We start from the raw sequence: 27,608 nt of genomic DNA, 5'->3' as shown, positions 1-27,608 counted from the left end.
TGTGATGGGATCTTATGTTACACATGTCATGATGTTATCGCTAGAATGAAATTAATAGTTGAAAATAGTGTCCAGAGAATTTTCTTTTCTTGGGTTTTTCTTTATCTTCTGGCTTTCATGTATAACTTGTCTGCATCATGGAAGCTGATTCTCGATCTTAGCGGTACATCCTCATATTGATCATCATTGTGGCTCCTTGTAATGCCGGCTGTGCATGAATTGAATCTGCAGATGTATTTTTCATCATTTGTTGTGCTCTACGTCTCGTGTGTGTATGATATGTGCACACGGCAGAAATGAAACACTCCTACCGCTGAGTCATTGACAGGAGGACACGTGTGTTTTATTTGTGTCAATAAAAACAGGCACACACACTCCTGAGTCATGTTGGAAAGATAAAGAGAGTTTTTTTCCATCTGACTTTTTATTCATTCCTTTTTTTGAATCTTCTGTTCTTTTCTCTCCTCTCTCTCTTCTTCAGGACCAGTTTGATAATCTGGACAAACACACTCAGTGGGGGATCGATTTTCTCGAGCGATACTCAAAGTTCGTCAAGGAGAGGCTGGACATAGAGCAAACCTACGCCAAGCAGCTACGGTACGCACACACACATTTATACACACATGCATACATGGGCAGATATGCTGACACACACACACACCCAGGCTTTATAGCAGCTATGGAGACACTCTGTCCTGAACTAATATTTAATTGTCCTGCCTAATACATCACAGACATGTATGTCTGTGATGTCATTCAGTGAATACACCAAATTAAATGACAGAATGGCTCTGCATGAAAACCAGCCTTTTAAAACATCATTTCTATATATTTTTTTAATACAGTGACCTTGAAAGATGCCAGGATCAGACCTCACAATGTTTTTGGCTTCTTTCGACTGCATCAGATTAGGCGATTATACAGTCAGAAATCAACATGGCACACGACATGTTGGAACTTGACATGTTCTCCGTGTTGTTGGCTCGAGCGTTTGCTGTCTTTTCAGACGCCACACACACGTCTTTAGTCTGATCTCAGCACAGCGGTTGAGAAGGTTTGGACTTTATTTGGGCGGCCTGTCTTCATCTCCAGCATGCACATGGTACTAAGGTTCAAACACATATTGGACAATACCAGCGCTTAGTAGTGCAAACCATTGACAATGTTGAAATGAAGGCAGTCGCGCTGTGAATCACCAGTGGTGATATATTTTATTTACTGGTTTTAAATCCAACGCTGCAACACAATAATCCTCATTAAAAACCAGTAGAGTCCCAGTGGTGGATTTCAAAGAGGGGAAATCCCTTCAGAATATCTAACACACACACACACACACACTCATAAAAGCCTCTGTTCTCTAGTTAAATCATGAACTCGCTGCTGTACTGTAGTCTGTGTTGTGAGAGCCTGAGGGAACAAACAGGCAGAAGCTTTGATGTTTAAATCTTTGATTCATCTTTAATAAAACACCGAGATCGTGTGTGCGTGCGCGCGTGCGTGTGTGCGTGCGTGCGCGCGCGTGCGTGCCTGACTTACCAGCAGGCTTAAAATATCAGACAGTATTTTGAACCTCTGTGTCTGCTTCTCTCTCTCTCTCCCATCAGGACCTTGGTGAAGAAATACTGTCCAAAACGCTCTAAAGAGGAGGAGCCGAGGTGAGTGAAATTGGATGATTGTTTCTATTTTCCAGTCTTTCTGCTTTTACTCACTCTGTGGCGGCCTGCAGACTGGAAGCGCTTCCATTCGTTTAGTCTTGACTGCAAAATTCCCAAACAGTCATTTCACATCAGAGCACTACATAATAAAACCTGGTACACCCACTCGCCCTCCATCCTCACTGAAACAGCTGTGCCATGTGACTGTTGAATCTTTGACACTTCATGCGCTGCACAAAACACTCAAATGTTTCCTCAAGTCTCACTACAAACACATTGTAAAGATAGAAAGTAAAACAACTGAGTTTGCATCACAGTGAATCTAAGTAATCCCTGTTTGTAATTATTCATTTTACGTCACAATTATCACTGATTCTACACAGAAATTTAGGGTCTATACAAATTTCTACTCATTTATGAATCATATATCTTTAATCACGTGTGTGTGTGTGTGTGTTTTGTGTAGGTTCACAACATGTCTGTCCTTCTACTCCGTAATGAACGAGCTCAACGACTACGCCGGTCAGAGGGAGGTGGTGGCGGAGGAGATGGCTCACAAGGTGTATGGAGAGCTGATGAAGTACAGCCAGGACCTGAAAGCTGAGAGGAAGCACGTGAGTACACTAACGAGCTTCCTACTGCAACTGCCCTCTGCGTGTTATTAAATAAACATAAAGTGACACGCGAGGCTCGCTTTCGGTGTTTTTCAAAGCGCGTCTATTGATAATTTCGACCACGTCTCCCGGAGAACCTGTCGCTTCCTGTCATGAAGCGGATGTCGCTGTTTGGCCTCTTGTATCCTGTGTGTCGCCTCATGTGCATTTATTTTCAGTTTGGCTTCGCTCAAGAGGATAAATATTGTTGGATGGGATGTCAACCATCTGTTTTTCACTTCCACCATCTGCTGATGCCATAAGCTCTGAACATTTGAGATCAGTGTGCTTCAGAAGAACAGCGCCCTCTTCCTGTAAAGCATCAAACGGCCCGTTCAATTTCACTCAGGGACCCGATGTACAGGCTGTTGTTTTCAGTCTTAAAACTATAAAGATTTTTGTTTGTATTTTGAAAAACAAGGGGGTATTATTGTCTTAACCGCAGCAACAAATTGAACAAATATGTTTTTTTTTAAGCATACAAGTTCATTCTTGACCTCGGAAAAGGGATTTGGTCCAAACAGCCCCGACTGAAGGTCTACTTACCAGCTTTATTTTTGGAGCTCTGTAAAAAGCTAATAAGTACTATGATTGCAGAAGTTTCCTAATGATGTAATGAATAACTAGTGTTCAGTGCAGTTACGTCTAAATTTGTCATTTTATTTACTGCTTTAGTCACTGGACTCTTGTAAATCTGTGTCTGTGGTCTCAGCACTTCTGTTTCCAGTGGATTGTTACTGTCTACGTAACTGACACAAAGTATTTTAGTCCAGTCATTTCGTGTATATGAATGTGTTTTTATATACTTTATTTCTGTGTGTGTGTGTGTGTGTGTGTGTGTGTGTGTGTGTGTGTGTGTGTATATGAGCAGCACCTACAGGAGGGCAGGAAGGCCCAGCAGCATTTGGATCATTGCTGGAAACTGATGGACAACGTAAGTGAGGAGGGAGCGTGTTTAGTGTAAATATTCTCCTTTTTTTTGGGGACAGCCAGCTGTACTCATCTCTCATACTTGTTTGCACAAAGAATGCAAGAAATGCTAACAAAGGTAACTGTAGGACAAATGGGGACCCCCCTCCCCCCTCCTGGCCTGTAGCCCATGAGTTGAGTTCCCTTTGCTCCGGCACATGTGATGGAGAGTGTTTCATTGTGTGGTCCGCATGACTAATAGTGACTACTTGGTGACGGGACTGTAATGTCTCAGCTATTCGCTGTGTTTCCTTCACTACTAATGTGACCCAGATGGGCTGGCAGGAAGTAAACTATCTCTCTCTGCCTGATTCATCTCCCTCTCTCCAGCGTTCAAAGCTCTCATTCACATTTCTTTTAGTTTCATTCCCCGAGGGACGAGTGACTACAAAGAGAGACGGTGCATTGTAATGAAGGGGTTGTACCGTGTATTCTTTGTGTTTCTTGATATGTCTAACATTATGCCACCTTTCTTTTTCTGTCTCTGTGTCTTTTTTTTTTTTTTCAGAGTAAAAGGAAGTTTGAGAGAGAGTGTAAAGAAGCAGAGAAATCCCAGATTACCTACGACCGGTTAGATAATGACATCAACGCCACCAAATCAGAGGTGGAGAAGGTAGGAAGTTCCCACCTTCCACATTACTGCAATAAATAAGTAGTTTGTCTTTGAGCCAGCTTCTCCTTTCTTTTCCCGTCAGTGAAAATACCAGCGTGTTTACTTTCAGTCTACAGCGAGCACATGACCCAAATTATAGGATGAGCCGCAGCTAACTTCTTAACAGGGATTAAACGCACTTCTCTCATCTTTTGACATTTCAGCGATTAAATAACCGAATAACTTTGTCTCATATTTAGTTTTCCCTAAAGTTAGTAGTGTATAATTGATGCCTATGAAATTATACTGTAGCTCCCTTTTCCCTCCACCCTTACTGTATAATTAGACTAGGTGGATTAAGTTCAAACTGGAAGGAAAATAAACCTTTCCAAATAGAGGGTAAAGCACTGCCCACTAAGCCTTGTTTTGAGATGAGGTACTGTCTAAAAACTCTTCTTAACTGCAAACTATGGAAACTAGAAGGGCACTCGGAGCCCAATGTTAACAAAAGTGAAAGATAATATGTGTGTTCGCCCTGTGATTAGGATATGCTCCAAAATGAAATGGGTCTTTCCTTTGCCCACAATGCCACCGAGTTTCATGACAATCCGACCAGTAGTTTTTCCGTAATCCTGCTGACAAACAGAAACGAAATGCATTTATTCGTACGGTTGGGTTCAGAATGTCTCTAAGTACCATTATCCGTGCACTTTCCTCGCGCGGTCGTGTTGGACACACGAGAGGTTGTTGAGGCTTCAGCCGACGCTTCTGTTGTTTGTGTTTTCTGTGATCGTTCAGGCCAAAGCCCAGTTCTACCTGCGCACTCACATGGCTGATGAGAGCAAGAACGAGTACGCCGCTCAGCTGCAGAACTTCAACGCAGAGCAGTGGAAGCATTTCAACAACGCCATACCGCACATCTTCAAGGTAAAGCACAATCTTTTTCTTACACAACCCGAATAATAGACCACAGAACTACCTTTTTAAATAAACAGTTTGTTGGCCTTTGTTGCATATTTTCTTGGATATCTAAAGAACACCAGCAGCACAGAAACACTCACATTTTACCTATTTTTAATGTTTGAAATCAGCTTGTCACTAACACACAAACTATCGCTGCTTAAGTGCCCCGTTAACTGTTTAATTTAGCAGCTTGTCTCATGTAAACCATTACTAATAAACTGACTTGGTATCAGTGCTGCCCAGGGAAAGGATCTGCTTACTCTGACTGGCCGTTAACTGCTTTGTGGAAGTGTCGGTACGAGCACTTTGTTAAAAGTGTTTATTCCAATTCCTCTGCTCCCCGTTACAGAATTTGCAGGACATGGACGAACGTCGAACGGTGAAGCTCGGGGAGACGTACCGGAGCTTCGCTGAGGCAGAGCGGAGAGTCATTCCTATCGTCTCCAAATGTCTAGAAGGAATGGTTTCTGCTGCCAAAGCTGTCGATATGCGAAGGGTGTGTAGTGCAGTGGAGGACGGATGAAAGAAAGGCGAGAGGAAAATCTCTCTCTTTGTCTCCCACCGCTCATCTGTTTCTCTCATCCCTACCTCCCAGGATTCAGTCATTGTCGTGGAGTCGTTTAAGTCGGGCTTCGAACCTCCAGCCGACTTCCCCTTTGAGGACTTCAGTCAGAATCTGAGCAGAACCGGATCCGATGGGACAATCAGCAACACACCCAAAGGAGACCGTGACAGAGACAGAGACAGAGATGCGGCCCCCGGGTCACGACCCGACCCAAAACACCCAATGAGCAGAACCAAGAACAAGCTGTGGCTGTTTGGGAAGAAACCTAAGGTACGAGGATTGAAGGGTGCTCGTCGTGTTTGGGTTGTTGTTGCATTTTGATCTAATGAAGTGGCAGAAAATACAACTTTGACTTGATAGTCGACGCGAACGCTTCGTCATCTCGACCAACAGCATTATGTTCTAGCTGAGAAGATGAAGGAATGATTAGGAACAATTGGAGTGGTTAGATTTGTCAAATTGAGCTTCATCCCTTCATACTAGTGACATACTTTTGCCAGATTCCATTTTGTTTCTAATTACTGTTTTCAAGAAGAGATAAGGAAACGGGTCAAATTCCTTTGGAAGCAAGTGAGAGCTGAATATGAGCGTTGCACTGCAGGTCACATGCTGAGCTCTCATGTTTTATGACTCTCTCTCTCTGCTCCTCAGTTGTTCACTCATCTTGTCCTGAGTTGAAGGTTTTTGTCACCTTTCCAGCGTTTGCAGCGATACTCTCAAATCTGTTCCCCCGATACACTTCTTGGACCTTGCCCCTCTCCATAAAGACCGTGTTGGTTAATCATTGTCTCCGCTGTTGGTTCATGTCGCCGTCATCAGCAGCCTCGTGGTATCAGGAGACTTGTGTGATGGATAGGGTGTGTGTTTGTGTGTTTGGGTCAGTTTAAATTTTCAACAAGTGGGTTTTTCTCTGTAAAATGAAATATTCATGACTAAATAAGGTACCATTAAAGTTAAAATATATATATTCACTTTTTACTCATGAACTATGTATTGTTATTGATTCAAATATTGCTCAATCCTGATTGGTATGTAGATTTTTAATGAATTCTCAGTGGCTGACTTCCTGTCAGCTACACACACATAAATCAAACGAATGAAAAGTCACACACGAGTCATGCTTCTGACTCTCATGACTCGGTGGGAATCCTGTGAATAATCTCCACGTGAACCTGAATGCTTTGATGATGAACAATGTGTCGTCCTGACCTCTGGCTTTGTCCTCTCTTCCTGCTCCCCCCCACCAGTCCCCTTCCTCCCTTCCTCCTTCTCCACCATCATCCTCATCCTCACCATCCTCCTCATCCTCATCCTCATCCTCCTCCTCCCGGCCCCGGTCGGGCGCCCACATTTTTCCTCCATCCCGGTTCAGAACTGACTTAGTCGGCCACTATCTGTCTGAGAAAAAGACTACAGTACCCAGAACCCCCCAGAATTCGAGGGGCCCGACGAGAGGGGTGAGACAGGAAGTAGTGTTCCAGTGTGTTTGATTGACAGGTTGATATGATTTTTGTTTTTGTTTTGTTCTACAGGGTGTCTGCAAGAAAACATGTTGACTTTAAATGTATTATTTTTAATCTCAAAGCCAGTTTTTAGATTTCATCAATGTGTTTTCTTCGGGAGCTGTTTTTCTGCTCCCATAAGTCTGATTTGATTCATATTTTTAAAATATAACTTTTAATTTTCAGTCAGTGAAACTTGCAGACACCATGTTGTTTCTCTCACTCATATATTTTCTCTCTTGGGTTGTTTATTCCCTCTATTTCTTTTGTGTGCTGCTCTCTCCTTTCATTCATGAACAGATTTTTGCTTCAATCACAAGACGGAGGATCCTTGGTGATCGTTGGTGTGTGTGTGTGTGTGTGTGTGTGTGTGTGTGCGCGTGTGTGTGTGGGTGTTTTAAGGTATTTGCAGGGTTGTTTTTAACGCTGTGGTTGCAGTGTTGTGTGGGGAAACTGGGGGACTGAAAAAGTGTGTTTCTAACATCAGGTGTGTTGCTCTGCTGTGGGCCCGTGTTTGCAGTGATCTGTGTGTGTCTGTGTGTTGGAGCGGTTCTGCTCACAGTGTCCGTATGTTCTGAAGCAGAACTTTCTGCTTTCAGACTGTTTTAACAAACTTGAGAATAACGCCTGGCTTCAGTGCCAAGCCCACGCTTGAGTGGTTGTTGCTCCCGACAGCTCTGTCAATGAATCATTGCACACCAGTAGTAATATTCAACAGTTCATATGCATTCAATTGTTATTTTGTAAAGATAAACTATTGATAACAATGATACTACCCTCTGGTGTGCAATGATGCACTTCTGGAAACTCGTATCGATGTGACTGGTTTTCATGCTGACCAGCTGGCTTGTTGGTGGCTGTGTGACATACTGACATCTAACCAGCATCCCGTGTTGTTTGTCTCTTTCTATTGTAACGGTTAATGCGTCAGTGGTCAGTCAAGATGGTAAGTGTGTGTGTAAGTGTGTGTGTGTAGAGTAGTTATGAGAAGGCCCAGCAGTGTAGGTGGTCGTGCATGTGTCCTCGCTTCCCATAGTGTCCAATATATACAAACCCTTTAGTGATAGTAACGTCTCCTTCCCTAGTTAAAACAGATGTCCTGCCTTATATAACATTACACCCACATAAATCCAATTAGAGTTCCTCAGTTTTAGTCCATTGTTCTCTATTTAATGTCACTTACTGTACAGTTTACCCAGAAGGCAACTCGGGTAACTTCAGAAGCAAAATATTGTAATTTGAAGGCAACAAAGAACAACAAAATAAATATTTGTCTTGTTTAACAACCTGGCAAACAAGTATCTGAATATCCCAATTGTGAATTATTATTCAGCCCAGATTATTGATTGTAAATTAATTGTCTCTCCGAGGTCACAAATTAACTTTCAACTCCACCATGTCTTGAGAGGTTTGGTGCATCAGTCAGTTTTACTCTCTGACATTTTAAGATTTAGATTTTGCAGTTGATTTTCGATAATGGGGGCGATTATCTGCCTTTTATTAACTATTCCTTAATTTCAGTTCATTTTGAGTGCAACAGCTTCAGGCTGCTGATTGTCCCGTCTTGTTCTGTGTAAAGTGTGTTTAGTGGAGGCAGCTGGGCTCAACAGAAGTGCAGAGAAACCTATAGATTCATCTTTATTCCCTCTGTTGTGCCCAGGATCATTCCTCCACATTACTGACTTCATTATGAGTTGCTATGTAGTTTAAGATGTTTATTTGTCTTTTTCTTTTTTAAACTACCAGGCCCCATCTCTGGAGGATTTCAGCCACTTGCCCCCCGAGCAGAGGAGGAAGAGGCTGCAGCAGAGGATCGACGAACTCAGCAAAGAGCTCCAGAAAGAGATAGATCAAAGGTTGGGCCTCACCCTTTATTCTCACCCATCAACACATATCCAGAATAATAAACCCACCGTGGATGTGCTTATGTTGTTCCTCACTCTGACCCATGAACTGCTTATTATCATTAGTCCATCCCATCAGCCCCAGTGCATGTTTGTTCTGTGTCGTTCAGAGATGCCCTGAACAAGATGAAGGATGTGTACGAGAAGAATCCACAGATGGGAGATCCCACTAGCCTGCAGCCCAAGATATCAGAGACCATATGCAACATGGAGAAGCTGCGCTCGGAAATCCACAAAAACGAGGTGAGAAAGGAAGAAGGTTTAGACGTAAATAGAGCCAACATTACCTGACTGTAAAACCCCAGAAAGAGGTGGAGGGTACGAGAAGAAAGGATGCTTAAGAGGTGAAAAAGTTTCAGGTTAGTTTGGTCTCAGGTTTTAGATAGTGGGTCACCTACGTAAAGAGATGCTCTGTGTGGATGATGGCGGAGTCGATCACAATATACTACTTGTGGTATTAACAGAAGCCTCCTCTCTTACTCTTTGGTGACAGACTTGGTTGTCTGAGGTGGAGGGAAAGCAGAGCTCCAGAGGAGACCGAAGACACAGCGCCGACAACCACCATCACACTCCTCAAGGCAGAGAGAGGTAAAATTACTAAGCATTAGGTATTTATGAATGACATCCTAAGAATCAGAGTAATCTTAGCTTTCAAAATCAGTGAATCTATTCAGTAAGTAGTATTTACCATGAAGTTATGTCTCTACAAACTGTTACAATGTTTATTTAAAAACACAAAATCACACTCGCTGGCTTTAGATTATGCTTCGTCTTCTTCTTCTGTGTTTGTTTATGGCACCATTGAACAAATAATTCAAATAATAATTCTTGACTTTTGGGGTCCTTCATTTTGTTATATTTTTCTAAGAAGCTTCCAATAAAGAGCGGTGTAATTTGGTACTCATTATAAGAGAAAATTAAGGCAGAGTTCAATTGGTATTCTTCCATTTAAGTAATTAAAATAAAGTATTTTCATCAGTGCACAGCAGGTCTGCTAAACATATACAAATTTGAATTACAGACCCATTAAAATAAAGCATTGCTAGCAATGTTGTATGTCATTGTTGAATGTTGGAATTCCTCATTGAATGGAGGTAAAATACATTTACATACACCATATGAAAGCTACCATCTTCACTTTTTCATCTAGTAATCCAGTGGTGCAGTTTACTCAGGATTTATTCTCAGAAAGTTAGCTCCCGCTAACACACATTTTTCGTCATGGGAATATGAAGAAGGGATCTTTGTTAATCATGCAAACACCAAGCTCAGCCCTGCTGCCTGTTTCCCCGTCAGTCCTGAGGGCAGTTATACAGACGACACCAGTCAGGAGCATCATGCGCCTCAACAGCAGCGCACCAGTCCTCCGAAGCCCGGACAACCGAACCCCGACCTGCACGAGTTCGATGACGAATTCGACGACGACGACCCGCTGCCCGTCATCGGACACTGCAAAGCGCTCTACTCCTTCGATGGTGAGGACAAATGGCTGAAAGTGCTAACTAGCCAGGTGGCCCAGTATGAACGTAAACATGTTGCTACTTGTGGCTACTAGCTTCCAAATGTTAGCAGCTGTGAAACTTCAGATGTGTGCAAGATATAATGCTTATGTGTGTGCCAGCATAAAACCTAAATTCATAAAAAGTAGTTTGAGGGATCCAAAGCTAACCCTGGTGTGTGTTTAATGGCACTATGGTTTGTTTGACTCTCAGGTCAGAACGAGGGCACGCTGGTGATGGCAGAAGACGAGGTAACGCTCGTTTGGTACCTTTTTAATAACCAGTTATCCAGACACTCATTACGTTCACTTAAAAACAACCTGTTCATCTTCCACTGCAGGTGTTGTACATCATCGAGGAGGACAAAGGGGACGGCTGGACGAGGGCGAGGAAGCAGGGCGGAGAGGAGGGCTACGTGCCCACTTCCTACGTAGAGATCACCATGGAGAGAAACAGCAAAGGTGCCGTCACCTACATCTGAAGCTAACACTGTGGTCTGTCCTCTCATCCTGTCTGTCGTCCTCGCCATCCTCCCTGCTTTCTCTTCCTCCAAATAACACTACAAAAGGAAAAAAAAAAAACCAACAGCATCTCGACACCTGCATGGACATTCATCTGTTTTCTGATTTCCATCCCGTCTCTCTATATCCCTCTAACCCTGTAATCATTCGTCCTCTTCATATCTGTTGCACTGATGTTCCAGAGGTGAGTGTCTGAGCACAGAGACAAACATTATTTGATGGTGTTTTGAGGGATTTGTAAGTTGTACATGAGGCATTTCTCTGTGTGTGTGTGTGTGTGTGTGTGTGTTAAAGATGTCCACACTGCTGTTTTGAGCCTCTTGTCGAGGCTACACTACTTCTTATCGATCAAAGTGTTTAAGTTTTATGTAATATATTAGAAACAATTTATTTTTAATTATTTTCTATGTTTCTTTTTTTAAACTGGAGAGATTTAAAACGGATTTTAAGATTCATGCTCTGATTGTATCTGTTTTTATTTCGGTCTGATTGCTGTGTGTGCGTGTGTGTGTGTGTGTGTTACCTGTGACATCACACTAAAGGGTGAATTATAGTGACAGAGGTTTGTCTGGTATCAGCCTCGGTGTTGTTGTATCATGCCGTTTGTTTGGCTGATTTAGTCTTCATGATGTTGTGTGTCCTGTCAGAGCAGAACTGGAAGTTTTAACGGACGAGGCTGCCGTTATTCTTTCTTTTTAATTATTGCCAACAAATCCCACTTAAAGACCAAAACCAGCAATGTGTTACGTTTCCTACCCCGTCTGCGGCTCTCAGCCCCAAGCCCATTGGTTCCTACTGCAGACGCAAATCTTTATTTATTCACAAATAGTTTCATTTTTAAAAATGTCTCAACACTCACTACAGCAGAAAACTTCTCTAACGACTGCTGAACTCTTTACTGTATATTGCAATGGCAAAATATGGAAATAAAAGTTTTTAAATTGATTTTGCTATCATATGAATGTGTGTTTTCTCACTGTGGAGAAAGTCATCAGTATACAATAGGTACAAATAGAAGAGAAATCACATTACAAGATAATTGATAGACATTTAAACCGCTGAAGAGCTAATCTGTTTGTTTCATGTTGTTAGGCAGGTTATGTCCTTTGCGTGGACACGATGAGACTGTTTTATTGAAGGCATTAGATGCCTGAGGAGGAAGAGAAGTGTCCAGTAAAGCCTGAATAAGTTTCCTTTCTTATCCCTTTAGTTATCTGGTGATCCCCTCAGGCTCCCACACAGATATACACAGATAATACTCGTTAGTAGGATCAATTCATTGTTGGTTTTGTTTTTTATGGTAAACAATCCGAATATATTTCAGACATTTAGAAACCTCCAGCTAAGAGATTAAAGTAAGGAAGTGTGCAGTGAGACAATGGTTCCACTTCAGTTATAAGAAGCTGTAACAATAACTCTTATAATTGTCTCTTACAGATCATGTATTTCATGTTATCGTGCGCTCATAAGCCGCCTGTTCTTGGTCATTGTTTGAGTCGCTGATTAAAAACCACTCTGACCGTTACTCATTAGTATCCATGATGGTGTAATCCTCAGCTCAACATAGTCCTGTTTTAAAGGGTTATTATTGCAGCCAACACCTTGTAGGACAAACAAGGGTGCAGAATCCTGGCACCCAACTTCTCATCATGTCATCACATAATCACTTCTTACACAATAACTGGTCAAATGTGTTTAAAGGGGAGGCTGCCAAATAGTTCATCGATCCTTCCCGTCTTCCTCCCTGACCTTCCTTTTCAGTCATTTCCTTCTTTCCTTTCCTTCTATCCCCTCACCTCCCTCCTTCTATCCATGTATTACCTCATCTTCTCCTCTTCCTCTCGTCTATCTTTTTATTCAGTTTCCTATGAATTGACCCGACTCTGACGGGAAATCAGAAGACTACCCTTTAAAAACAAAACAGGACATTGACAGTCTCCCCAAATAAACGGTTTTGTTCAAGTTTATTCTGTTAAAACACTCAAACCTCCTCCTTAAAGCTCACTTATGTGTGTGTGTGTCTGTGTGAGAGAGATGACTGCAGCACCGTGTGTGTCTCGTAGTAACTCCCTCTCTCCTCCATGTGACTGCAGGTTCCTGAGGGCTGCAGGGTGGCCGGGCGATTTGATTGGCTGGTGGAGGGCTCGCGCTGATTGCTGATTAGTGGTGGTGGTGGTAGAGAGTAATGAGGGGCAAGAGAGAGAGGCAGTGAGGGAAAGAGAGATAAAGTGGAGGCAGGTTTGCATGTCTGCATGCTCACATGTCAATAATCGGCAAAGCTTTCTGTGTTAATAGAGGAAGAAGGGAGGGTCGTAAGTAGAAGAGTAGATTAATCCAAAGAAGAGGCGCTAGTATCGTTTCCATTAGAGAAGTCCCTCCCTGACCTGCAAGAGTTTCTAAACTTTTTCTTCAAGCTGTAAAAGCTTGACATTTAGTTGAAATACAACACATGCTGCAACGTGCTGCTTCCTGGTCTTTAAGGGTCTTAAACGATGGAGCTTCTGTGACGGCTACACACGTTTGGGGGCAAATCCATTCACATCAGGGGGACGGGCTGCTGGTGTTCTGCTCTGTGTGGGCTCAAACATTAACGTATGTATTGCCTTGTTTTTACTTATGACAGCACCTGCTGTGACCTCACTAATTGGGGCGTGGCTAATGGTACTTGTCCTCTGTGGATTTATCGTTTAAATAAGAACAGAAGCATCTTCCCGCCTCACACATTCATTGTCTGCTTCGTGCTTTATCAGGATAGCTTTCCTTTTTCATAAATGAAATGAGTCTCTTCTGTAGAAGCTGTCAAAGTTTTGGAGGGAAAGCTTCTTTTGCTAGCATGTTTGTCATTTTTCTCTCAAATCAATAGACTCCACAAACCATAAATTAGCATTTTGACCCCCCAAAAAACTTCTCATCACAAAAGATGACATTGCAACTGAGCTTACCCATCTGCCGAGGAAGACTATGAGATGTATCTAAAAGCTTTGGAAACACCAAAGTAGGTCACTTTTGTGATGAGCTATTTTTTTTAAAGTCAAACAGCTATTTCCAACATTAAGAATGAACCCTCAAACTCAAGATAGAACGTTTCAATATTCTCAATTGATTTTTTTGCCTTACATTATTATTTGCTGCCACTAACGATGTCAGTGCTGCACTCATTAATGTCATCATCATCATCATCTGTGCTCTGTTGGTGATGTCTGCCTGCCTGCCTGAGCCACTCTGCTCCTCATGCCTGCCTTCACCCTCATACAGTCGCATGTGTCCCAAACATGATCGGGCGTTTTTATCTGTGCCTTTAACTGCAACTTTACGTGTGTGTGTGTGTGTGTGCGTGCGCATTGGCTGGGTCGTGTGTTGAATGCTGCGTCATCCTCGTATTTTAATGGAAGCATGAGTATGATTTATGTTTGTGCGTTTATTGTTACTCAAGAGTTACTCATGAGACAGACAGAAGGACTATCAGGTGAATACAGGACCCCTCTACCCCTCTCTTTCTTTCTTTTTTACCCACATTTCCTCTCTTTTCTACCCGAGTTGTAACACCACCAGTTGACCAGCAGGTGGGAGCCTTCCCTCACCAAAGCACAGCTCCGCTCGAGCCGGACTGCGCCGCTTTTAAATCACACCAAAACACGAGGAGGAGCTCCGGTGTCTTTGGAGTCAGACTCTGCCTTAAAACCCCTTGTTGTTTTACTGTGGAGGGATTATTCCACACAGGATGTCTGCCCTTCTGCCTGACTACATCTCCCATCAGCCACCTGGGCTCAGCCTCTCCTCCTTGGGGACTCTCAAGTGCATCTCCATTTAAAAAAAACCCCGTTTTTTTTCTTCAATTAGTTTTTTGTGAATGTGACGACACACGTGTATCATCAACATGTATGCATGTTTACGGAAGTCAAAACGGGCCTGTTTGGCTCTCCATACCCACTAATATGTAAACGTGTGTACATGCGTGACGTTGGTTTCTACCGTTGAATGATTTGTACATATTAACATCTTTTAATGTCATGCTGAATGTGTTTCCATGCTGATTGTTTTTAGGTTTGTTTGATTGACACTCTTCACGAGAGACAACACGGTTTGAACTGAACTGATGCACTTTGTCCTGAAAGTACCACAGCGTTTGAATCTGATGAAATGAGCGCGTTAGAGAGTGAACAGATGAATGAGGCTCAGTGTTGAGGTGTGAACTTTATGAATGACCACTGTGTAGCAGCGAGAACTCTTTCTCTCCCTGATGGTTTTTATACTCCTTTTGTAACTCTTGGCGAGCAATGACCAACTTCTGTTATGCATGATTTTTCTAGATTCTTTGAACATTGGTCTCTCTTGGTGGTCGTCTTTTTTTTTTTTTTTTTAACCCTTCACTGTATTTTTTTTTTCAAGAGACTAACAAAACTGCACACCTGAAGTAAAGTTTGACTTCCTTTTGATGCTATTTAAGACAAGAATGCCACCAATGATTCGCTGCTCGTAGATCTAAACACTTGTAGTCTGTGTTTCTTCGATGAAGCTGTGAAATGTACAGAATGATTCCGTCGGTGTTGTTACTTGAACTATGGTCACGCGTCTCCACATTTTGCTCTCCGACCTGTGATCGTTTTGCATCGGACAAATAATTAAACATTGTGAGAAATTTGCCTTTTTTCACATGTTGTACGGATTAAACAAAGGAGCCTGTTTCCAGTTGTTATGCTAAGCTAAGCTAACCGGTACAGTACAGACAGAGTGGTGTTGCTGCCTTCTGTCTTTTCTACACATCTGGTTGCATGGTTAGCTGCAGCTGCTAGCCTGCTTGTGATTCCTAAAATCTAATTAAAACATGATTTTTTTGAGAACTAAACTGAGATGTGTGCAGTTAAGTGTTAGATTAGATTTTTTTGTTCGAGTGTTAATACAATCAAACTGTTCAGTCCAGTTTGTGTTTTTAAAGCAATTAGGGCTGCAACTAATTGTTTTTCATTCTTGTCTTGTTATTTTTAATTGTTTGGTCTATACAATGTAAAATGAAATAGCAGATGATGCCTATCAAAGATTTTAACAGCCCAAGGCGATGTCTTCCAGTGTTGGTTTTGTTCAACATAAAGTCCAAAACATATTCAATTCATATTGTTATAAAACGGATAAAGGCAGCTTATTTGAGATTGTTGAGATTGTTTTTGCTAGATGACTAATAGAAAAAAGAAAAGCAAATGGCACCAGTTCCAGCACTAAAACCAGAACCTTGCTTGTAGTTCTAAATGTGCACTCAGACATACAACACGTGTCCGTGGTGGAGATGAGGATCCTCTGATGTGAAGACAGGGACCTCTGTCCTGCTGAATTAGTGTTGATGTTGCTGTGAAGATTCTTGCAACTCTTAAACAGACCGTACACTCCAAATGTGTAATTATTTTCCCAGGTGTCCTTCTTTAGGTTGGCTCATGAGACACGTTTGGAGTGTACTATCCCTTTAATCAAAGAATACATAATGTCAGGAGTAAGCAGCAGCTTTACAATGACCAAATTCGCCAACAGTCCCATGAACAGTTCTACTTTTTACCATTAATATACATATAAAAACTGTTGGCTAAGTATTATAATAGCCCCTGTGCTGTATTTCTAAATATTATGCAAAAACACAATACTAAAGCAGCTTCGAGATGTTGAAGATGAGGTTCTTGTACAATTGTAACGGTTCTTTACTGAAACCCACCAAGCTACTGTGAGCGTGGTGCCGCTCACCACCCAGAAAACAACCCCTGACGTCTTCTGCTACATTCCTCTTGTTTTTAAACTCCTCATGTGTGTCCTGTGGAAACGCACGGGTTACGTACTGTTCAACTCGGCATCGACATCCAATCACAGTGAATGAAAACAGCGGCAGGTACAAGGTGATTCTGCAGGATATTGACATCCATGTAAATGTGTTTTTACCATGTTGTATATGTTGTAATAACCAATGGCAGTACTTCTCTTTCCATATTGTGCACATCTTTCTTTTTTTTTTTACTTTAAATGTCAGACACTTTGTGAGCAAAAGGTGTTTTTTTTTCTCTCTTCTTCCACGATATTGTCTAATAATAATAAACGGCATTGAAAAGTGGATTTGTTTTCTGTGACATTTGATCGGTGCAGGAAGCAGATGTTACTCCTGACTGCCAGATGGGACCTGTTAGAGACCTTTACTTTAATACTTTATGTGAAATCAAGGATAACATAACTTAAAAATACGGTCAACATCTGGCAGAAATAAAATACTATGTCTACTGCATTAGTTATTAATAAACACAAAGCCTTCAAACATGTCGTCAAACTAAGATGTGAAATCATTTAAAGCCATTAGAGCTCGGCACATCGTACACCGTATTTATTAATTCTCACCACAGTAGTTCAGAATAATAAAAACATTAGAATCATCAACTTCTATTTTTTTTCAGTCAGTCATCTACAGAAAATATGTACAGTCTATTATTAACATGCTAATGTTTCAAATATGTACAACTTTAGTCTCACGTGTTAACCAACTTGTCATTTCATTCACGTTTATGCAGAAACAAAAATATCCTGGAGCTACATTTACACACGTACAGGAAGCTCTGCTGCTACAAATCAGACGTTCTGCTCCTACTGTCTGTAAATACTGTTTACTGGAGTGTGTCTTTGTGATCTGATGATTTGGGGGGAAAAAACCTTGCTATTAATATTAAAATAATATATGTCACTGTATATATATATATATATATATATATATATATAAACTATTTCTTTTGTATCAAAGGTCAGAAAGAGATAAATGCAGCCAGCAATCTAATTTGAACTCTTAAATACACTATATATATATATATATATATATATATACATATCCAGATAATAAACAGAGACGTCGACTTTGAAGGTAAATTTCCTTCCTTAGTTTATAAAACTATTGCTGTGGTTTGTATTAGAACGCTGAATTACCAGGATTAAATACATAGTACATTCACGCCTTTAAGGGTACATCCTTACATTTTATTTGTAATGTTCTCGTCACAAGATGTACAGCTAATTTGATTTTCTCTTTTAGTCTCAACGTAGAACTTTGTTCTCCATTAACTGGAATGTCAGAGTCAAAATAAAACACGTGCCTGTTCAGGAAAAAGCACAATTTCATGACCAACGTCTCCCTTCGAGCCTCTCTTGTCTGCTCTGTGCTCACACTAACAGTCACTCCCCTTTAAACGGTCATTGTTAAAGTTTAGCTGTGACCGAACGGTACTTTTCACCATTTATTTGGAGGATTTCTGTCACCAAAACATGGACGAATTTAGTAACCTGTAGATACTGCATCTCCTGATCCCAGCAATGGAAATAAGGGAGTACAACCTAACAATCATCTCAACCTTCTTTCATAAACATTCTGTTTGTTTTAGATTCTGCCTGTATGTGTGTGTGTGTACTTTCACACGTGAAGCCTCGTAGTTGTGAGTCTGATGTTATGTAATAATCTGTGAATTGTGCAGAGACTCTGTGAGTAATGTGCATTCTAAATAAACTTTTATTGTTTTTAACTTCAAGTTTTACTGGATGGACATTGATGCCTATTCTTAAGAAATAAAATATATATGAAATATTAAATGGTTTAAAAAGTCTGGAACCAAACCGGCATTAATCTGGAGAAATAGGACGATTGTGAGCAGCTGATTACTGTGAAGTTTGATTTCTGTCGCTATAAACCTTCCACCTCATTACAGTTTCTTTGTCTTTCCTTCGTCGCGGATCGTTACCGATCCACCTGATGTTCTACTGAAGTCAGATTAAGGTCTGTGTTTTGGCCGGGGGCTCCAGTTTCCGTGACAACGCAGTGAGGATGAGGTTGAATTTGTTGAAGCGATCCGATTGGTTGACCGAAGCTCCACGGCTTCCCCACAGCAGCCGCAGCTGAAAGTCTGTTTTAAACACCTCCAGCAGGTCTTCATCGCACGAGAACCCTGAGGACAGAAGGAACACAACTATCATGTTGTATCTTCTGTTTATTAAACGACAATTACACGCATGCGTGTCTTTGCGTATAACTTTGTGCGTTTTCTGTTTTTTTACCTTGTAAGATCTTCTGTGTGTTGGTCGTGTAGCTGTGTGCGTTGTGCGCGATGTCGCGTGCGGCCTCCAGGTGGCGCAGCATGATGTCGCAGCCCTGGTCGCTGGTCTCCCAGAGCTCCGCCCCCTCAGGTGTGGTTGATGGACGCTCCATCAAAGTGAGGAGGGGCAGCAGGAGGGGGACGCAGACCACCGGAGGGGAGCAAGCTGCAGCAGGAGGACGAGGAGGGACGTCAGAAGTCAGAGCATATCTATGATTGAGTGATTGCTTCCACACCGTTCATTAACTCTCTGGTTGGGAAGTAAACTCATAAACTGTGTTTGTACTTTATGCTGATAGTTTTAGAAACTCAAGACATGTTTGTGTTCAGTACCTGTGCCCTCATACAGATTCTTGTAGAAAGGTTTGAGAGTTTTCTCGTAGCCGATGGCGGTCTGTGTGTAGTTCCTTCGTAGAGTCGTCCATGTTTCCTCCAAGCGGCTGATCTGCAGAGAACAACAACACACACCAACTGTAAGTGTCTCAAACTACCGTCAAACAGAAAGACACAAGCATGTGTCTCTCTGTTTGCATGAACACATTACAATTAAAATGCTGATAATTCATGATTCGTGGTTCAAACAAGTGTATATTTCTGTGTTTGATATCAAGTTTGTTTTGTGTGTGTGTGTGTGTGTGTGTGTGTGTGTGTGTGTGTGTGTGTTACCTGTGGCAGGTCCAGAGCTTTCATCAGGGCTGTGAAAGCGAACAGGTCGCCCACCGTGTCCTTCAGCTCCAGCGCCACCAGAATGATGCGATTTACGGTCAACGCCCGCTCGTCGACGCTGCCCGTGCATCCCAGAATATCCACGGCAACGCCTATCGCCATGGTGTGGTGCCTTGGAGACGGAGGAGACGGAGGACTATCAACACCAGCTGACAGAAATGAAATGTCTGTTTTTGTTTCAGTCGGTTTCTATAATCTGATCTTTCAGTGGCTGTCTGTACTGTGAGCAGGTATGAAACACTATCGCTGTCACCTCAAATGTCAATGTTTGTGCACATTGGTTCAGTTAAACCAGTTGTCTTTCTGTCTCGTAACCATTAGACAGAGCCCCCCTTGCTCCCAGTCTTTATGCTAAGCTAAGAGCCTGCTGTCTGTAGCCTCATATTTAGCATAAATGTGTGTGTTTGTGTACCTTTCCATCAGGTCCAGCCTCAGCTGTCGACCGTGGGGAAGCGTCACCAGCTCCAGACCAGATGACACGCCCATCTGACCTTTAACCTCTGGAGTCACTCCGACTATCCTCGCAACCTGGAGGATGAAAAAGGTCAAAAAGAGGCCACCGATTACATTTAGTTGTTTTATTTTCCTCTCTTCTATCTGCTGTGTGTGTGTGTGTGTGTGTGTGTGTTGATCAGGTGTAATGTTCGGCTCAGGGCTGTTTTCTTTCTGAGACACGAGGATCATTTTATTGCATCAGCTGCAGGATAGAAATCTAATTCTGTGTGGAACAGCACCAGTAAACAACTTCAAATTGTTCCGTCTGTCTGCTCTAAAACAGGTTTTAATGAGGCACTCTTTTATGTTATGACTAAAGGCCTTTATTAATGGTTCATCGTTTATTTATTGATAGCAATAATCCATTAATAAGACCAACGTTTACCGTTCATCTCACCACACTCATGGTTTATTAGAAAGAAATGTATCAATAATTAATGATTATCAGCCTTTATAAACTGCATTATTACCAAATACAATAGATAAGATCTATAGCATTAATCAATTATTAATTCTGTGATTATTATAGAGTCTGTCCCTTAGAGAGCACTGGCAGCTTTATTCTTCAACTGGAAAATGTTCTTCAACTTGAAAAGCAACAGTGCTTTTATAGAGAAGATAAAAATGCCATTCGATAATTACTCTGAATTAAATTGTTGAACTGTGTGTGTGTGTGTGTGTGTGTGTGTGTGCGTGTGTGCGTGTGTGCGTGTGCATGCGTGCGTGTGTACCTGGCAGTCGGCCATCAGCAGGTGTCTGGCGATACTGTGGTCATCGTGGCTGAGCAGCAGCTCCTTCGCTCTCTTCAGAACCACCATCTCCAGCGGTTTGTTCTCCGGCGGCAGAAGTCGAGATCCGAACTCTGCCGGCTGAAACGTCGACTCGGTCTCTTCGACCGGCCAATGAAAACTGCTCCTCTTGTCTTTCTCCTCCTCCTCCTCCTCCCTCCCTGCGTCGTCCTCCTCGTCCTCGCTGGTGTTTTCTAAGGCGGCGATGGCGTGATGGTAGGAGCTTCTGTCCAGTCCTTTCCTCCCTCCCGCCTCCTCCTCCTCCTCCCCGTCCTCCTCCTCTCTCCATCCCTCCCCCTCTCTCCTCAGTCTCTCCACGTAGCTGCAGAGCGGAGGCTGAATTTGGAGGTCTGTGATGGGGTTAAGGGGATTCGACTCCTGCCACTCCAGCGGGCTGCAAGACCTCAGGTCCGCAGGGCTCGGCTGCAGCCGATCAGTTCGTCCTGTGTCTGCTTCTGGATGTGAACCCTGAAGAAGTTCAGCGGAGGACCCGGGAGAGTCTGCAAGGCGGCGCTGATGGAGGAACTTCGGGGGTTTGACTGGAGGTACAGAAGGGCCTCTGGTGGCTGTGGAATAACAGACAGAACATTAATATATGGTAGATCTACTATCTATTAGATAGTCCATACATTAAATAATTGCGCCCACAGCAATTCAGAAGTTAATGTTAGTCAATAACTTAAGGCTGAAGGATACAGTACAATTAATAAGCTGGTTTTAAAAATTAGTATAGCAATGTTTCATTAATTGAAACGCCTTCATTAACGAGCAGCAGTTACTGTCTCAGAGGCTCTGTGCTACGGTTTCTTCACATTTAGACTTTAAGTTCAGAGGATGCTTCCTGATTTCTATCATATCTGCGTAACTTCCCTATCGATATTAATTTGTGCACAATCTTAATATCTGTTTGTCAAAATGTATTCACATTTCATGTTCATGTGGATGCATTTCAAACGTTACCTTCACTCCTCCATGTCGGCACCTTGCTGGGTTTGGGAGGCGGTTTGGGACACAGCTGGCTGTCAGAGCCCCGGATGGCCTGGCCTGTAAACACATAAACAATGTGTTTTATCAGACCCGACTGTTTATTCTTGGAACCAAATTGAATCAGTAAATGTCATGATTCCCTTTGTGTCTGTATTAAAGACATATCTTATCTCCTTTCTGTGGCAGTGAACCATATAACACCACAGTCTGTCTTTTATTTACTTTCAATTTAATTTCCGATTCGCACGCAAACAATAGCAGGGGCGAAACAAAGGAGAGTGCCTAAACCTACAGGTGTGTGTGTGTGTGTTTTTGATTTTACAGATAAGACTGTTGTACTGTTGCTTCAGGCATTTTTAAAACAGAGGCCACAAAGCTGTTCTTCTTTCCTTCCTGACACTAATGTATTATTATTATTGTTTTATTATCATTACAGTGGATGGTATGGTTACTGAGCAGCATTCAGGTTCACAGGTGATCTTCAGGTTGTGCAGTATTTCTGAGCTTTCTGTTGCAGAGAGGCTTTGTCATCAAGCAGATTTGCGTAACGCTGGATTTTATAGCTTCCAGATCCACTGACCTGCCAGAAGCTCTGCAGACCTCCGTGGCACAGAGGGGCTCAGCGCCGGCTCACTGCCCGTCCGAAAGACCGGAGACTTGGGGTTCGGGCTCGGGAGGAGAGGATCAGGAGACCGCTGGGGCTGCGGTTTGGATCCTGAGGAGACGAGGAGCCGACAGGAGAGGACAAGAAGAGGATGTTACAGAAAGAGGAGAGTAGAATAAAGGGGGAAAGGTGCGTAAACCATGAGAATATATGAAAGAAAAAAGGATGAGTGGAACCGAGAAGAGCGATACAAATTAGTTGATTCTATCTCACAGACCACTTTTTATCCTCAAAATTAATTATTCATGACAATTTGCACAACAAAAAGTGAATAACGGCTCCAGCATGTTTTCTAACAAACGCTCCTGTCGAAAGGAAAAACCTTTTTTGAATCACTTATAAAAGCGTGTAAAAAAAGACTGACGTCTGCCTGCAATAACTCAAAGCAGCACACATCTTTGATCCGTCTCTTCACTTGGTTGTGCACAGAAAAAACTAAATTTAGTTGAAGCCAATCGCTGCATGAAGTGGGGTGAGGTTGTCAGATGGTTTTGGATGGATGGTCTCCTTCGTCAGAGAAGGGTTTTCCGACGCCGTCGGTCAATCTGACAGGGACTTTATGTGAAGCATACTAAGGCCTTCAGAGTCTCGCTCTCACTCACCGAGAGGCAGGTAGCTTTCCGATTGGTGCGCCTTGAGCGGGCCTCGCTTCTCTGGGACCTGATTGAGACTTGCTGGTTGGCTGCCACAGCGATCCTTCAACCTGAGTGAAAGGGGGACGTGGGGTAACGGATATCAATAAACATTTTGAAACATAAACACAAGTAAAGGAGAAATAAATCAAACCTATTTCAAATATGAATCAAAACGTTGACACGGTGAGAATAACAAGTAACGTATTAATGAGGAAGAAACAAAGACAACACTGTTTTTCTGAGTTTGTAGACCTCCTTTCCCTTGTTTTTCTTTCTCCTTCCCTATACTCCTCCTTTATTCTCCGTCTCTATGTTCCGTTCTACTCTGGACCACATATTCGTCTTTTCCTCGCTCCCTCTTTGTCTCTTTACTCAGACAGATATGGACTCCGTACATTAAGCTCTATGCACTCGTGAGATTACACACCGCTTGTTCCTTTCTGGCTGAAAAGTCAAACATACACCATGTCTGTATTTATAGAGGGCTTTAGATACATATGGAACATGTCGTATATATACAGCCGCCTGCCTGGGTGCTGAATGTAAACATCTTGAGGCTACGTGTTAAAAGCAGGAAGGGATTTAAAGGAATGATTTAAGTCTTTCACAACGTGTGAGAGAAAGAGAAACATAGAGAGAGAGAGTGACTGAGTAAAGGTTGGTCTCCATTATTCAAATGTAGCAGACAGCATGTTATTTGGTCTGTAGCCCACTACCCACTTTCAGTAACAGGCTTGTGTCGCTTGGAGCTGAAACAGTCTTTAACGTGGTATTTGTAAAGTCTAACAAATTACACATGCTCAATATGTGATTGTCTAGAAACAACAAACACGACTGAACCTTATCGGCGTTAATCAGTGTGGGTTTCTGGGAGAGCACCAACCTGAGCTGGCTGCCTCGGCTCATGCCGTTGTCCCGGCAGTGTGTGCTGTGTTGCACGGTGTGCGTGTTGTCCTGTGTGTGTCCGTTGGTAATGTTGAGGCTGAGGCGCTTCCGACTCTGCCGCTCCTGCGTCATGAGCGCCTCTCGGTGATGGCTGGACAGGCCGTACTTTTCCTCCAAGCAGCGTAGCGGCAGCCCTCTGTTGATTGGCTGGAAGACGATGGCTCCCACCACCTTAAATGCACGGAGAGAAAAAGACAAACTACAGTAAACTCGACGTGTTTTCTGCATCAAACGTTCTCTCTTCGACAGTGGAATATTACTACCAATCACAAATAATTCTTTGGATGGCATTTGTTATCTAGTTAATGTCAGCAGAGGAAGGTAGTGCACACAAAGCTTTCTTTATGTGTCTCCAATTAGTAAAACACACTAACTAACTGACCACCAACAAATGAACCGCGTCAAAGAGCCTATTAAAACAGTTCATGTGTAAAATATTTGACCAAACCCACCTGGGAGACAGACTTTCTGTTGCCGACATAGTATCGTATAAGTGCAGGGACGTTGTCAAACCCTTCCCTCTCCAGCCGGTACTCGACTCTGGAGTAGGCTTCGTTCAGCGTCACGACCTGAAGGAGAAATGTTTAAAACAAATGAAGTTATTCATAACTGTTACTTTCAATTTTTCTTTAAATAACTTTAAATGTGAAATGATTCCGCAGGAAACTGCAAATACTAGAACAGAATCTAAACCTAATACACTGTTTTCAGTCTGGAGCTTTCAGCTTCTTGCTTTGATTTTATGACTATTATTAAAATAATATGAACAGTTGAAACTATCACTGAGAAGATCCCCAAATCAGACTTGGCAGGAAATCTTTATGATGGAGGGAATGTAGAGCATTGTAACATGTTTGCTGTCTTCAGTGAAGCCAAGACAAACAAACACTTGGTCTCATAAACCATTCACCACCGTACCAAAGTATTACAATACACACCTTTAACAGTACATGTAGTTTTACCTTCTTGTTGATTTTAAAGTGCTGGGCAGCATTTCGCCACTGGCAGGTCAGAACATAACTTCCTGGACTGGACAGCGAATCACGGATCAGGAAATCTCCGTCACGCTGTACCAAGTTTTCTGCAACCTGGAGCAACACAGAAGATTACATATGGGTACACACACGCACGCACGCACGCACGCACGCACGCACGCACGCACGCACGCACGCACGCACGCACGCACGCACGCACGCACGCACGCACACACACACACACACACACACACACACACACACACACACACACACACACACACACACACACACACACACACACACACACACACACACACACACAAACACACGCAGGGACACCGTGTGTGTTTATAGTGCAAACATTTAATTAAATCGAATAATGGTCGGCTGTTATACTGTTCTTTATGAGCTCAGTGCCGGCTGGTTTTCAGTGGTTACATAAGACAAGAAGATATTTAAAGACTCAACCTCTTACAGAATTTTGAAAATAATCAGATTTTTACATTTATGTTTCATAACTTAAAGCTCATATGGGAAATGTGCTCTTTGACCCATTTTAAGCCCATGGATGTACAGTAGTTTCAGCCCTCAGATTAATTAATTAGTTTAGACTTTTCTTTTTTATCAAAGTATTTGTTTGACAGGTGACTAATAAACTGTAAATGTTTTTGTTTTTTATTTACTTCCTCTCCTGTTTCTCTCTCTCTTTCTCACTCATGCACACACACACACACACACACACGCACACACGCACACACAGTTACAGACTTTAATTAAGCAAGTGTTTGTATAGAATATAATGGTAGTTTAGTTTAGCCAAAGGAAGCAGCTTATTAAAAATGATTACATCTCAGAGTAGCTTTCAGAGGGAACACACACACACACACACACACACACACACACACACACACACACACACACACACACACACACACACACACACAATAGAGAAAGAGAGCTTTCTATGCACTGACCTTATGTTATAACCCAGGCCCCGCTGCCGAGGCCACTATTTAAGTTATAATCTTTCTGTAAGCACTGTGTGTGCAGTGCGGCAGCCTAATAATAGGTGATCTGGTTCAACAAGTTTTTAACGCGGCTTTTGAAGGGAGGGACTCATGACTCAGATTTATGTGTGTGTGTGTGTGTGTGTGTGTGTGTGTGTGTGTGTGTGTGTGTGTGTGTGTGTGTGTGTGTGTGTTACCTGTCTGGGAATCGCTCCGTGGTACCACGCGTGGCTTCTCGGCTCCTCACAGTTCAGCTTTAGTTCTTCCTCCAGCTCCCTGCGGAGTTTCTCTGAGGGGCAGTCCACGATGAACTGATCTCTGGAGAACTGCGATAAAAGAATATACAAAAACAGAGCCGAATAAAAGGGTCTGACTTCTACAAACACACAGAAACAGATGTCAGTGTCTTCATTCATCCATCCACAGCTTTGATGATAGCTAATGCTGAAAGTTTCCGATACGCTTACTATTTACAACCTCCAGGTTAAGAATCTCTGGTCTAGCAGCAACAACTAAACTAAACAACTCTTCACTCAGACCTCAGTCACAAAGCTAAAGCTAAAGCCAAAGCTAAAGCTAATTATTTTCTGTATTTTCTTTTAGCACTATAACCTATGTAAATGTATTTATTGGTATTGATACTTTTGCTGCCACTACAACTACTACTACTTCCAGTAATAATAATAATAAAAGTTTAATTTTAAACACAAATTAAAGTAGAAGAGAAAAGCCAATGTGCTACAATTCAAAAGCAAAAGTAAACAGTATCAAATCATAGCAGCAGTTTAAAAATATGTGATGAGGCCCAACTCAGCTTATATAACATGACATGAAGAAGCCATCAGACCTTTTCTTTTAAAGGTTTTACCTTACCGCCCAAAATTAATAATTTGCCTCAAAGGAACAATCTGTGCAATCAACAACACACAATATACACTTAAAACCAAACTGATTGAAAATAACCCAAAACACAGGAGAATGACTAGTTGAATGTCTTCTTCAGACACATGACAGATGATTGAGTGATTGATCAGGCAGTAAAATCCAGACAGCGAGCCCAGAAAGTTTGCAAAGCTGAAAAGTGAAGGACAGAACGATCCGGTAACTGACAGGATGCAGAGTCAGCACAACCACCACGCACCATACAACACACACATACACTTACATGACAGCTGCTGGGTCTCTGCATTGCTCCCTCTTTCTCCCTCAATCAAATACACACTTCATATCAAACACATACAACAATTAAACACACACACAAGTCCTTTTTTCAGGCAACATGCTCTCACGCACTCTTGATCTCTCTCTCTCTCTGTCCTCTGTGATTTTCCTCTCTTGGCTTTCCATCCTGACCCCACCCAACTGCCCAGACCTGCCTCCATACACACCCTCACCTGACGTGCGTAAACACACACACACACACACACACACACACACACACACACACACACACACACACACA

At 42.4% G+C, this 27,608-nt stretch overlaps 2 protein-coding genes across 2 annotated transcripts in view; one reads left to right on the top strand and one right to left on the bottom strand.

Moving 5' to 3' along the window:
* The window catches only part of fnbp1l (formin binding protein 1-like), a 33,686-nt gene extending 16,775 nt beyond the window's left edge, over window positions 1-16,911 (top strand). Inside the window, exons 2-15 of the mRNA XM_076088447.1 lie at window positions 482-597; window positions 1,605-1,655; window positions 2,122-2,269; window positions 3,180-3,242; window positions 3,786-3,890; window positions 4,668-4,796; window positions 5,182-5,328; window positions 5,428-5,667; window positions 8,646-8,755; window positions 8,914-9,046; window positions 9,297-9,391; window positions 10,100-10,278; window positions 10,516-10,553; window positions 10,643-16,911. Coding sequence (XP_075944562.1) covers window positions 482-597; window positions 1,605-1,655; window positions 2,122-2,269; window positions 3,180-3,242; window positions 3,786-3,890; window positions 4,668-4,796; window positions 5,182-5,328; window positions 5,428-5,667; window positions 8,646-8,755; window positions 8,914-9,046; window positions 9,297-9,391; window positions 10,100-10,278; window positions 10,516-10,553; window positions 10,643-10,783 — 1,695 coding nt within the window. The 3' untranslated portion in view covers window positions 10,784-16,911. The remainder of the gene's footprint in view (window positions 1-481; window positions 598-1,604; window positions 1,656-2,121; window positions 2,270-3,179; window positions 3,243-3,785; window positions 3,891-4,667; window positions 4,797-5,181; window positions 5,329-5,427; window positions 5,668-8,645; window positions 8,756-8,913; window positions 9,047-9,296; window positions 9,392-10,099; window positions 10,279-10,515; window positions 10,554-10,642) is intronic.
* A 787-nt stretch (window positions 16,912-17,698) lies between these two features.
* Window positions 17,699-27,608, bottom strand: part of bcar3 (BCAR3 adaptor protein, NSP family member) — a 52,311-nt gene continuing 42,401 nt past the window's right edge. Inside the window, exons 6-18 of the mRNA XM_076087956.1 lie at window positions 26,344-26,472; window positions 25,125-25,250; window positions 24,615-24,731; window positions 24,101-24,333; window positions 23,185-23,285; window positions 22,499-22,633; window positions 21,892-21,975; window positions 20,875-21,497; window positions 20,061-20,176; window positions 19,589-19,760; window positions 19,256-19,367; window positions 18,885-19,088; window positions 17,699-18,775 (exon numbers count right to left, since the gene is read on the bottom strand). Of these exons, the coding sequence (XP_075944071.1) occupies window positions 18,597-18,775; window positions 18,885-19,088; window positions 19,256-19,367; window positions 19,589-19,760; window positions 20,061-20,176; window positions 20,875-21,497; window positions 21,892-21,975; window positions 22,499-22,633; window positions 23,185-23,285; window positions 24,101-24,333; window positions 24,615-24,731; window positions 25,125-25,250; window positions 26,344-26,472 (2,331 nt within the window). The 3' untranslated portion in view covers window positions 17,699-18,596. The remainder of the gene's footprint in view (window positions 18,776-18,884; window positions 19,089-19,255; window positions 19,368-19,588; window positions 19,761-20,060; window positions 20,177-20,874; window positions 21,498-21,891; window positions 21,976-22,498; window positions 22,634-23,184; window positions 23,286-24,100; window positions 24,334-24,614; window positions 24,732-25,124; window positions 25,251-26,343; window positions 26,473-27,608) is intronic.

Source organism: Anarhichas minor, unplaced genomic scaffold, assembly GCF_050575085.1.
Source record: "Anarhichas minor isolate MPS153535 unplaced genomic scaffold, ASM5057508v1 ptg000010l, whole genome shotgun sequence".
NCBI lineage: Eukaryota > Metazoa > Chordata > Actinopteri > Perciformes > Anarhichadidae > Anarhichas > Anarhichas minor.
Note: the sequence above shows the minus strand (reverse complement) of the source record. Positions and strands in the feature narration are given on the sequence as shown.